General features: G+C 39.8%; 1 protein-coding gene across 1 annotated transcript in view; it reads right to left on the minus strand.

The window, feature by feature from the left end:
- Positions 1-12,544, minus strand: part of EGF (epidermal growth factor) — a 97,277-nt gene that overhangs the window by 31,800 nt on the left and 52,933 nt on the right. The window contains exons 9-13 of the mRNA XM_013053985.2: positions 12,110-12,235; positions 10,894-11,030; positions 8,075-8,223; positions 3,536-3,640; positions 2,144-2,367 (exon numbers count right to left, since the gene is read on the minus strand). Of these exons, the coding sequence (XP_012909439.2) occupies positions 2,144-2,367; positions 3,536-3,640; positions 8,075-8,223; positions 10,894-11,030; positions 12,110-12,235 (741 nt within the window). The remainder of the gene's footprint in view (positions 1-2,143; positions 2,368-3,535; positions 3,641-8,074; positions 8,224-10,893; positions 11,031-12,109; positions 12,236-12,544) is intronic.

Raw genomic sequence — 12,544 nt, forward strand, 5'->3', positions numbered from 1 at the left:
CTCTCTCTTCCTTTGCCTTCTGCCCCTCCCCAGTCTCTACCACGCACGTTCTCTCTCATTAAAAAAAAAAAAAAAAAAAAAAAAAAGAACGAATGAATGAATGAATGAATGAATGAATCCTTCAATCTTTACATTAAAAATCCTGAGTGAGCGGCCAAAAAGCCACCACTTACTTATACGCCAGTAGATGGCACTGTAATGATGGAAATGGTCACTTAGATCTTTTCATAGCAAATATCTGATAATAGCTTTTTTAAAATTTAAATTCAATTAACATATAATGAATTATTTGTTTCCGGGATACAGGTCTGTGATTCATGAGTCTTATAGAATATCCAGGGCTCATTACAACATATACCCTCCCCAAAATCCATCGATAATGGCTTTTAACAGGAAATTGTATTAGCCACAGATTACAAAAGCATAGAAATTATTTACAAAGTATCTGTTATGCTTTTGGGGTTAGCATATGGTATCTTTACATTCTGGTTAGGAATCTTCAAATCCTTTTAAGCCTTCATGTATCAAAGCTATAATTTCCCACTTATTTGGGTGATGTATTTCTTAAATAATATATGCCTCCCATGAACAAACATGTATCTCTACTGTATCTCCACTTCCCAAAATGATTCCATAAATATCTGTTAAGTGCCTGGGTGAGTAAAGTCTACGATCTTACAAAAGCTTATGATTTATTGTAAAGTATACCTTTAATTTTTATTTTATTTTTTTTAATTTGACAGACAGAGATCACAAGTAGGCAGAGAGGCAGGCAGAGAGAAAGGGAGAAGCAGGCTCCCTGCTGAGCAGAGAGCCCGATGTGATTCTTGATCCCAGGACCCTGAGATCATGACCTGAGCTGAAGGCAGAGGCTTAACCCACTGAGCCACCCAGGCACCCCTTATACCCTTAGTTTTTAAGGAATCTTGGAACTACATAAAATTTTAAATTTACTTATCATAATCAATTTAGTGTATAATATATACCTAGAAATTCATCTCCTCTAACCCCAAAAAAGAATAGACAAAATAAATATGGAATTATTAAGCAACTTCTTCATAGAAGAGATAGGCCGTATTTTTTGCATCTACTCAACCAACCAGCTTCTGAATCTTTGAAGCATCTTTAGCATCTCCCTGACTCTCATTTTGATATTCTATTACCAAATTCTTGAAGTTTTTCATTCGCATTGACTTTTTTGTAATACTCTAATCCTCCATTTTACTTTGAAATGGCAATGTTCTATCTCAGGCCTACATTGACTGTTGACTAGACAACAGCCTTGTGACTAATTTCCTTCTCTCCAGATTTCAATCCAACCCTAATACTGCTACCTAAGTGCTTACAGGGATGTGCCAGTCTTATCATATGTATTTCCTGCTCAAGAAAATGCAGTGGCTCCTGGTATACTCAGTATTCATCTCTCTCTCTTTAAGATTTATTTATTTATGAGAGAAAGAGAGTTCAGGCTCACGGGAGTGGGGGTAAGGACAGAGGGGAAGCAGACTTCCCACTGAGCAGGGACCCCAACCCAGGGCTCAATCTCTTTACCTGTGGATCATGACCAGAGCTGAAACCAGGAGTTTCATGCTTAACCAACTGACCCTCAGACATCCCCAGTATTTCTTTTTTAACATTCAGCATAGACTATAGCATTTTAATATGTTTATGAACATACATGTCACCCCATGAAAAATCTGAAAATATAATAGGAAAGAAAACTATAATAATCTTTGGCTATGAATGTATATTCATTAATACCTAAAGGTAATACTATGACAGTTGTACAAACGTCATTGTCTAAAACCTAACAAATGACAACTGAATAAAGTTCTTATCCCCAAAGAGGTATTAAAATTTTTAATATTTTCCTTCTGATTTTGGCAAAAAGAAATGCTTATAAATCATCATGTTTTTATCCAGTATTCCAATGTGAAGGTAATCTTTGTAGCTCAGAAGTCCCCAAAGAAATCTGTCAGTGTGTTTGTCTCCATACTTCTCTCACCATATATGGCTAAGGGACAGGTGTGTCTGGGGAGTTGAGTGTGTGTGTCTGTCTGTGTGTATGTGTAAACACATTTTGTATCTAACAATTGTCAACACTCAGGACAAAAGGAAGAAATCACCCATCCCAAAGCCTCACCTACATCGTTCTGGGCAAGTCTTTGGCGTTTTGAACCATCCAGATTGGCCATTTCGATCACAGACAGCTTGGCATCACACCAATACAATTTGTCAGTTAAGTAATCAATTGTTATTCCACTGGGCCAGACCAAATCAGAACCAGCTATAACCAATCGGCCAATGCCTTGAAGGGAAGAACTTTCAATTCGTGGCTTAATCCCCATATCAGTCCAGAATAATTTCCTTTAATCAAGAAAGCATAAAACAAAATTTGCATGAAAAAAAATTCTTCTATTCTTTCATCACTGAAAACATCAATGTAAATCACTTTAGAATAAACTGAAGTGGTACACCAAGGAATATAGAAAGTATAGCAGTGTACTCTGGACATGTAATGTTCTCAATAGCAAAAATTATCTTGTCTATGTAGAGCATCTTGGACAGGAAATGCTGAATTAAGTCTCAGATCATTAGATAAAGAAGAAATAAAGAAATAAATTAGTTTGAAAAATTGAACTATATTACTAATTGAAAGTGTGTTCAAGAAGATATTCTTAAATTAGCATGTCATGCTACAAAAGGCAATATAATCATGTTAGCAAAGGTGCTATGCATTTATAAAACTCACTCTACATGTAAAATTGCAACATAAAGGAAGTAGCATATTTATCTGTTATCTAGTTTTATACAGTGTACTCACTTAACTTGGTCAATTTTAAGTTACATGAATTGGATGCTGAGGCACATTTTTTTAGGTCAATATGGTTCATTATCTTTCATATTGGTTTGTTTAGAGATGGTTACATTCTCACTTTTTAAATCACATGGCTGGCTCCAAATCAATGATCAATTACTGCCAGTATATTATTTCCCATAGACCATCAAAAAATTCCCATTAGAAATAAAATAGGCCTAGTTTTTAATCCTTGTTTTTGAACACCTAGGAAGGAATACAATATTTTCCTTAATTCTCTAAACTTAAACCAACATTTTTCGCCAATATGTCAAATTCACGATTACCAACATAGTCCTCTCATCTCTCATGGTTTCTATTTCCAGTTATCTAAATCTAGGAATGACCTATCATTCAAACTCATCTTATGTTTTCTTACATCTAATTGGTTAATGAATTATAGCCCACTTCTTTTATAAAAAAATTAAATTGGCTTAAAAGGAAGGTTATGGGAATAACAAAACTTTTATGTAAGAATAGAAAGTCTAAAGACCTAAAAGGATGATGAAGTCATGCTAGCTATATCATTTCTGAAAGTTTGAACCAATCTCATGGATTTTCTTGATTTCTGACTCCCCTGAACACCTGAGGTCTTACGACAAATTTTGGACACTAGTACATCAAACATGAACTCTCATGACCCCTATGGGAAAGTGCATTATTTTCACAAATACTTACTTGGCCATTGGATGAACAGCAATTCCTCGTGGCTGAGAGAGATCCTCCTTGATGATTATTTCACGATGTTTTCCATTTAAATCACTCCCTTCGATGAGAGATTTCCTAAGATGCATGTAATAAAAAGGAGCTTGTTACATCAACTTTCCTTTTTAAACAAACCTACTCCTTCTTCCTGTTACTTACTGAAATGCAAAGATAGGCATTCTAAACTACCTCCATCACATGTGTGCACACACAGACCACATACTCTCAACACAAGTCCAGGTCATCACACATACATACACACCTGTCAGCACATACACCCATGAATTCTATTTTTTTAAACAACCTTCTAATCAGCACCCCAGTATTTATCCCACACAACTAAAATACACAGTGCAAGGATAAGGTAAGAGGGGGCTGTGTCAGGGGCCTGGCAAGGACAAAGTCAGGAGTGTAAATACCACTGACGCCTTTTCTTCACAACCCCCCAGTTCCTGCTAAACCCACTGGAAGCCAGAGGGGAGCAGCTCTCTTCTTCATGGTCACAGATCACAGGGAGGAGAGAGAGTAGGCCTCGAAGGGTGACAGAGGCAGCTAGCACAAGGACAGCAGAGGTGAGATTTCTGTTGACTTTGTTTTCTTCCATATGATTCTAAGACAAATGGGAGTACGGAAATATTATTGCTAATCTTTACATTAAAAAAAAAAATAGGGGTGCCTGGTTTGCTCAGTTGGTTAAGTGTCTGCCTTCAGCTCAGGCTCAGGTCACCCTCCCAGCGTCCTGGGATCAAGTCCTGCCTTGGGCTCCTTGCTCAGCAGGGAGCCTCCTTCTCCCTCCGCCTGTTGCTCCCCCTGCTTGTGCGGTGCCCCCTGACAAATAAATAAATTTTAAAAATTAAAAAAAAAAAAAAAACCTATGGAATCTGGCAGAGGAGAAAATCCTCATTTCCTAAATTTTCTATTTGTTAAATTGACCTTTATTACAAGTAAGTATTTACTGAGCACCTACCATGTGTCAAAGATTTGCTGAAGCATTAGAGACAACAGTAAACAAAACCCTGCCTCTGTCCTTATAGAGCTCAGAGTCCCGCAGGAGAGGTTGAGGGAATTAGAGTCTAGGGAACGTAAAGAATGCAAGCGGCAGACTCAAGACAGATGCCTTATTCCCGGCGTGCCTCACCCTGTTTACTAAGCTGGGCTTCCCAGCGGCAACCAGGAGCAGGCAGGACCACAGGCTGGGAGAACAACCACCTCCCCTCCCACCCTGTGGCATCTGCTCAGCCTGTTTCCCTACCTGTTACACTGGAAAGTATAATTATCTTTAATTCATTCAACCAACATCGGGAAAGGCCCATCCCTCGCTCTTGTGGGCAATGTCCACATACAACAGGCCTGACCAGAAACACAAGGCAGAACTATTCTCTCCTCCCTGTTCTACTAAACACTAAGGAGGAGGCTGCGTGGTTTATGTGAGTGTACTTTCTAGCCACTCAGTGGGGAAGGGGTTTCAGATAGTCCTCCTCCTAGTTTCTGTGTGGGAGGGAGGCAGAGGCAAAAATGGCTCAGAGCCTGTGCTGGTCAAGTACACGGTACAAACCACCAACTCAGGGCGCTGGATAACTGGAAGCCATTTGCACAACAGAGCCACTCTTAAAAGATAATTCTATTTCCAGATGAAGTGATCCGTCGCCAAGGTACTGCCGGCTGAAAGGTATTTTTGAACTCAATGTGTCTGAGTGGGAGGGAAGGAATTCTGAGGCCACTTGCTTGTGACCAGGGGAGAGAAAACTGTTAGTTCTGATCTCACGGCTACATCATCTCTAAGTTCTTACTGTTTTGAGCAGAAGTGAACTGATGAGAATCAAGACGGACGTAAGCTCTTGACGCTGGAGCTGTCTTAGGCAGGATTTCTGGAATTTACTTTCACAGCTCCGCAGGAGCTCACCCAGTAATACACTTCTATTTCATTCAGCCAGAAAGCAAATCTCTAACTCCAGTGTAGGTGATGAGAAAGCAAAGACAAGCATGGACATCTGGGTGCATGAGTTCAAGCAAGACCGTTGATCTAATGCAGTGTCTTTCTCTTTTTTTCCATGATCTAATTGGTCTCGATGCCTCTGGGATGCCCCAAAACCCACCCTGTTTCCAGGCCAGGACTTGTCCACCCAGAGCCCTTGGAAGAGTGATTTATACCTCCCAGGAGGTATAAATATATCTAAACATATATTTTTGCCCTCCTAATTCATTTTTGCTGGGCATTTGACTTTAAGAATCAGGATTCCTTAATGCACTGCCAGTGGAATGATCAATTAGCTTCCTTCCTACAGTGAGATGTTAATGTGAATATGTCTTTTCCTCAGCCAATATAAACTGTAGGCATCCACTCTGGTTCTTTCAATTGGCTAAGAGTTACCATATAATCTAATAGCATGAGCTTGGAATCTCAGTTATTTAAATCCAATTTCTAGCTAATATTGAGGTTTTCAAGCTATAAACCTCTCATTTCCAGACAAATTAAAGGTTTCCTTTCAACAGCTGCCATTAGAGGGAAGAGGACTTAGAAGGGCTTGTTATTACTGAAGTCCGTGAACTTGGGAAGTTGAGGTCTGATTCTCCAGCCCACAGTGGTACCCGCCTATCTCCTGAAGGCATTGTCTTGCAATAGGTACCATGGGGCCATTAATCAAACACTGAAAATTAAAGGTGCCATGCAAATGCAGGAAATACGAGGAGACCTGGCATCCTTGGAGAGGCCAAGGGCGGCTGACATCTGCTGTCCGGACCAACACTTACCTTTCTGGGAACAGCCGCAGACAAACTCTGTTATTACACACAACTGACATTTTAAAACATCCTTTTAAGTAGGTTCCACACAGAGGAGGCTGTTATTATGATTTTTATCATTACTACAACTAAAACTCCAGATCTACTTCTTGCTGGCTGCTTGCCATTGGGGAAGCTACCTTACCTCTTTAATTCCCAGGTTTTTTTTCATCTTTAAATTGGGGATAAGAAAACTTATCATTTGGGGATTCACAGTGTCATGACGATAAAGCTCTTAGCATAACGTCTGATGCATTTCAGATATTCAATAAACAAATATCCAAAGAATAAAGGAATAAAGGTATGTTTAAGTAAACAAAAATGAATGAATGAATGAAAATGGACTACTGTGAATATAAAAGTACCATGTTATTGATAACTGTACACCATGTCATGCATATGGCTCATTTTTTTTTAAGATTTTATTTATTTGTTTGACAGAGAGAGAAAGATCACAAGTAGGCAGAGAGGCAGGCAGAGAAGCTGAGCAGAGAGCCCGATGCAGGGCTCGATCCCAGGAACCTGAGATCATGACCTGAGCTGAAGGCAGAGGTTTAACCCACTGAGCCACCCAGGCACCCCCATCTGGCTCATTTTTAATGGGAGTCATGGGAGACACCAATTGTCTCCCATGGATTATCCAGACCAAAAAAATTTTCTGGGACATAGGAAAACTACCCCCAGATCTATAAAACTGTTCCCTGGGACTTCTCCTTCCGGATTGGGACCACTGACTTCCTAGAGGTGAAATCCTAATTAATTCTACCTTCTTTCACTTTGACACAGTTGATAGATTGACTACCATTACACTCTGTGGCTTTAAGTGCTCTGATCAAACATCCTAGAGCACAGAGAATTTCTCATACCGTCTTGTGATAGCTGCCTGTTCTCTGTGGTTAGCGGCCTCTCTCAGAAGCAAGGAGTGGCCCTCGATAGCACACAGAAAAGATGCAGCCACTTCCTTTCCCCACCCTCCTCCCACCACCGCCATTCCTTGGGTTCACACAAGCCACACACACACCAAGCACCCCTGCCCCTCTACAGCCAGGGCAGCAGTACGCCTAAAGGACAGGAACCGCCTAGCTTCTCTCTAGTTCTGGGAAAGCCAGCATCAGAGCAAGTAGACCATCTCTCCACTCTCATGAAGACTTGGCTCATAACTCCCACGTTCAGCCTTGCTCCCTCCTTTCAGGCTTATTCACGAGGAGACAACATGTGTCTTCTGGTCTGTAGAGTGAGGGGGTGGGACTAGCTGATTCCTGGAGCCTCTTCCAAGCCCCTCCAGGTGTGCACACCCTTCATTTGGCAATGATTTATGCACCACCTTCTTTCTACATCTCTTCTACTGACACGTGCGTGGAACAAGCATTTGCCCACGTTACCGAGGATATGGGGTATCCAGAGCAGATGCGTAGAGGATGCTCAGTGATTGTATTCAGACAAGCTTTGCCTTTCTCTGATCACAGCCTGAAGATCAAAAGCCTAGGTTACTTCTTTGGTCCTCACAATTCTCCCTTGGATTTAGATCCAGTCTTGATGAAACAAGGACCACCCTGCCTGGTAGTGTTGGGGGAGTGGAGGGAACGTGGACAGCATCAGGGGCATCTTTCCTCCAGTCCCACCCAAGTGCCCAGCTATATTCTCTTGGGTTCAAAGCAGAGGCTGAGACCACGCTATCACCTATGCCTCACTCCCATCCCTCGTGGCTTACAAGTGAAGGAGGAAGCATACCCTTTGTCCGTCCAGTAGAATTTACGCTCAATCCAATCTATGGCAAGACCTTCTGGCTCATCTATAGCTTCCTCAATAAGCCTTTCTCGCTGGGAACCATCCATATTAGCTCTCTCTATCCACTTCAGGGCTGTATGGGCGAAGTATATCTACAAAAAAGAACACAGGCATTTCTATCTGATTTGTTTTTAAAAGTGAATGTGGAAGAGATTATGCTGAGTGAAATAAGTCAAGCAGATAGAGTCAATTATCATATGGTTTCACTTATTTGTGGAGCATAACAAATAGCATGGAGGACAAGGGGTGTTAGAGAGGAGAAGGGAGTTGGGGTAAATTGGAAGGGGAGGTGAATCATGAGAAACTATGGACTCTGAAAAACAATCTGAGGGGTTTGAAGGGGCGGGGGGTGGGAGGTTGGGGTACCAGGTGGTGGGTATTATAGAGGGCACAGATTGCATGGAGCACTGGGTGTGGTGAAAAAATAAGGAATACTGTTTTTCTTAAAATAAAGAAATCAATTTAATAAAAAAAAAAAAAAAAGAAAAGGAAAAAGAACAGGGACCAACTGGAAAAGCAGTAAAAAGCATATCTGCTCTTACAAAAGACATGTTTCTTTCCCATGGCTCATGTTATCAATAGTTTATAACCTATCAGACCGCAGATAACCTTAGAAACTAAAGTATTTATTTAGTGGAATAACAAATAATTATTTATAAAATAATAATATATGTTATTGCATTGTGCTCAAAGAACAGAGCTGGACTGCTAATTTTAAAGTTACTTTGCAATAAAAAATATATTTAGATCTCTAAAAAAAAAATTAATGTGGAACATAGGTACAGACATGGTTAGTAAATCTTTAGATCATATAGTGCAACCACTAAGAACTTGGCCTTGGAGACACACCTGCAATGGAATTCCACATTTCACTTCTGCTGCTTCCCAGATGTGTGTAAACATAAGCAGCTTCCTCCAGGTCTCACACCCTCAGTGTCCTCCTTGGTTAAATGGGGATAATAATGTGAATCCAAAAAGGAGATATACCTATATCTGTGTACATTTATATACATATAGATATAGATCTATTCCTATGCCTGGTACATATTTCTATTACTACTGGGTAATTTGTTAAACTTTGATAATTGATCAATAACCAAGCCATTGTACTTGAACTCTAATGGCTTCTACATCTTGAAAGGGAGCAATGATGGACAGTTTAGTGGGGGCTACCAGCTGGGCTGTGTCTTCTACTGCTCAACCCACAGCCCTACACGTCCCTACAAGTCTGGAGACACAGGTTTGTCTCCCAGTTCAGGCCCTTCTTTGTTTTAATTGAGTTGGCCAAGTCATTAAATTCAGTCTTTTCAACTGGAAAAATGACAAAGTTAAACTAGATATTTGCTAACATTTCTTTCAACTCTAACCATATTTAATTGCATTTTAATTAATCCATCTTCAACAGACCATAAACTTGCAAGTAAGTGCAAGGCTCTTTTTCACTCTCCTATGCAGACTAGCCAACGGGTACAAGAATTTTGTGAGAGTGTTAAGAACTGCCGTGGGTCAGCTGACAATTTAATGATAGCATTTGTGGACTTTAGCTGAGTAGATAAATGTACCTAAACTTCTAATCAATGATGAGAATGTTCATGAAGTGGTAACTCATTAACCAATGGGTTATCATCTTTCGCTACAGATGAAACAGAAAAGGTTCTATTCCATAAGACAAAAATGGGTACTTCTCCTATTAAAACCACTAAGCTACAGCTCTTCTCAAACTCAAGTGTACACCCGAATCACCTGGAAATCTTGTTAAAATGCAGACTCTGCTTCAGAGGTCAGAGGTGGAGCCTGGAAGTCCGCAGGACTAACAAGCCCCAGGTGATAACAGTGCCACCGGTCCAAGGACCCCAGTTTGAAGAGCAAGGACAGGAGAACTTGACAAGGGAAATGAAAAGCAGCCACATGACTGCAAGTTCTTCTAGGTCTCTTTAGTCACCTTATAAATGCTGATTATGTCGGTAAAAAAAAAAAAAAAACTAGTTTGGTAACGAATCTTGAACTGATTTTGTTCCTATTATTTTCTTTCTATTAATATAATTCTTCAAGTAAGTCATATAGATTCAGTTCAAGGAAAAGAAAGAAGGATTTTTTTTTTATTAGTGTTTAAGTATAAAGCTTCTCTTTGCAAAAAGAGTTATATTTGGCTACCAAACCATAGCAATTAAACCCAATCAATCTGTTTCATTGTCTCCTTCGACCATTTACCTGACTGCTTCAAATCAGGAAGACACAAAAATACAAAGTTTAAAACTCTAGGAATGAATGCACTATCTAGTCATAACTAAATAGTTAACTAATAGCTATGTAAATGTATAACTACCATATGATTAAACTCCAGAAGACACCATATCATTTCAAGCACATTCTAACCTAGCACAAATATAACCTACCCCAGCCTCCCACCGCTTCTGCTATTGGCAAATAATGGAAAACCTATTTATGGCAGTCCTCCTGTGGGTACAGCACTGTGCTAGCCTCCCAATCTCATCTCCAAAGAGGAGACTAAATTTAAGAGCCTGATTTATCATTTCCAATAAAATAGCTGAGTCACAGTAAGGGCCAGGGTAGGGTTATGAGAATAGGAGAGCCCTTAACAATTCCCAAATTACACTCCAGGGTCTATATCTGCATTTCTCTGCACCTAATCATTCTGAACTTAGCAGAGGATTTTCAAGTAGCTCAGATCATCTGCTGGGATAAAATCCTCTACTCTGTCCTTAAGGCATAGCCACCTCTGTTCAACGACAAAGCCATACCTTATTTTCCACGGGGTCGTGATCAAGGGCAAAAACTGTTCCCATCTGCTGGCTGAGCAGGGTTCCATACTCTGTTCCATCAAAATGCAAGCGTCGAATGTCTTGAGAATTGGCAAACAATAAAAATGGCTGCGGTCCTGTTAACCAAATTCAAGTACGCCTCCATTTAAAATATGTCTTGGAACCCAGTAAGCACTTCTAACTTCTCCTTTCATCGTGCCCTCTTTCTGCAGTTCTTACCTACTTAATATTCCACCAGTGTGGTGTAGGTTAAGACAGGGAAGAAGTTTTCTCCTATGAGGCGACATTTTACCAGAATTCCATTTTACTGGATTCCCCTCTGTCTAGGTACCTGCTTTTAAAATGTAAATTACTTATAAAAAGAGCCAGCATTAAATAGCCAGCACCATAGCCAGATAATGCAAGTCTTAGTGCCATAATCTCCTTGATTCACACATATGGAAACATATTAATGTTAGCAGATAATATTAATTCATGTCGGGATAAATACACTTCTCTGACCTGGCACTTCTGAAAGGGGGGCATTATTATTTGAGTTAATAACAAGACCCCTGATAATTTTCAGATTACGCTATATTCACGAAGGCCCTGAGAAGTTAAGAGTATCAGGGTGTAAGGCAAACTCTGCAGGCTCCTCATTATGTTACCCCAGATTATAAGCATAATGAACCTCAGGAGAGATAACATCAATTTGATATAAATCTAGGAATCCAAGGCTGTTGAAGGACACAAGAGATAGAATGTCAGGAGATGAAAAAATTATTCAAGCATTCAACTGCATATTAAATCTTGACATAAAAAGGACAGAATTTGTCAAAGTATTATGATGGTTACATTCTCTGAAGAGATGGAAATCAAATCAATCAACAAATATTTATTAAACACCTCTAAACTATGAAGTCTTTTAAAACAGTTCTGGTCATGATTTTCGCATATACTGGAATTCCATACTTGATGTAATGGCAAATCTTTGCTGAGTGCTGATAAACTAGAAACATTCCTCAAAAACATGATTATTTATTTATGTGATTCTTATTTATATTGACTATGTGATTCATTTTCTATTTTCAGAAAAATAAAAAATCAGACGTTCCACTCAGAAGCCAAATACAATTTAATTCCCCGTATTTCTAAATAAAGTGTTTTCATATAATCTTTTTGCAGAGACACACTTTCAAACATCCACAGCACTAACCTGATGCCACACAGCTTTTTTTGTCCAGTTGTAGGTCGTACCCAGGAAAGCAACCACATTCCCAGGAGACGGGGCTGAGAGGGAGGCAGAGCTGGCTACACCCACCATTATCAGGTGACGAACAGCCTACACAAAACAAGCACTTGCTGATGACACCATATCATTCAAAAATATAACAATTTTTCATCAAAACACTGAATGAGCCCAATACGTGAGGGTTTTTAAAACCATTTCCACAATATCTTATACTGCTGCAATCAAGGTTATTTTTCAGAGACTAGGAGGAAATTTGTCACCGTATTCTATTTTCCTATAACCTTATAGCTTGAATATTAACCCTTCACATGGAGGACAGGAGCCTCTGTCCTCCGTTCTACCACTGAGTTTGAAGACCACTGCGCTGACAGCAGCTGGAATAAGGAATATATTTTGATG

Source organism: Mustela putorius, unplaced genomic scaffold (genome assembly GCF_011764305.1).
Source record: "Mustela putorius furo isolate JIRA1106 unplaced genomic scaffold, ASM1176430v1.1 tig00000868_pilon_pilon_pilon, whole genome shotgun sequence".
Lineage (NCBI taxonomy): Eukaryota > Metazoa > Chordata > Mammalia > Carnivora > Mustelidae > Mustela > Mustela putorius.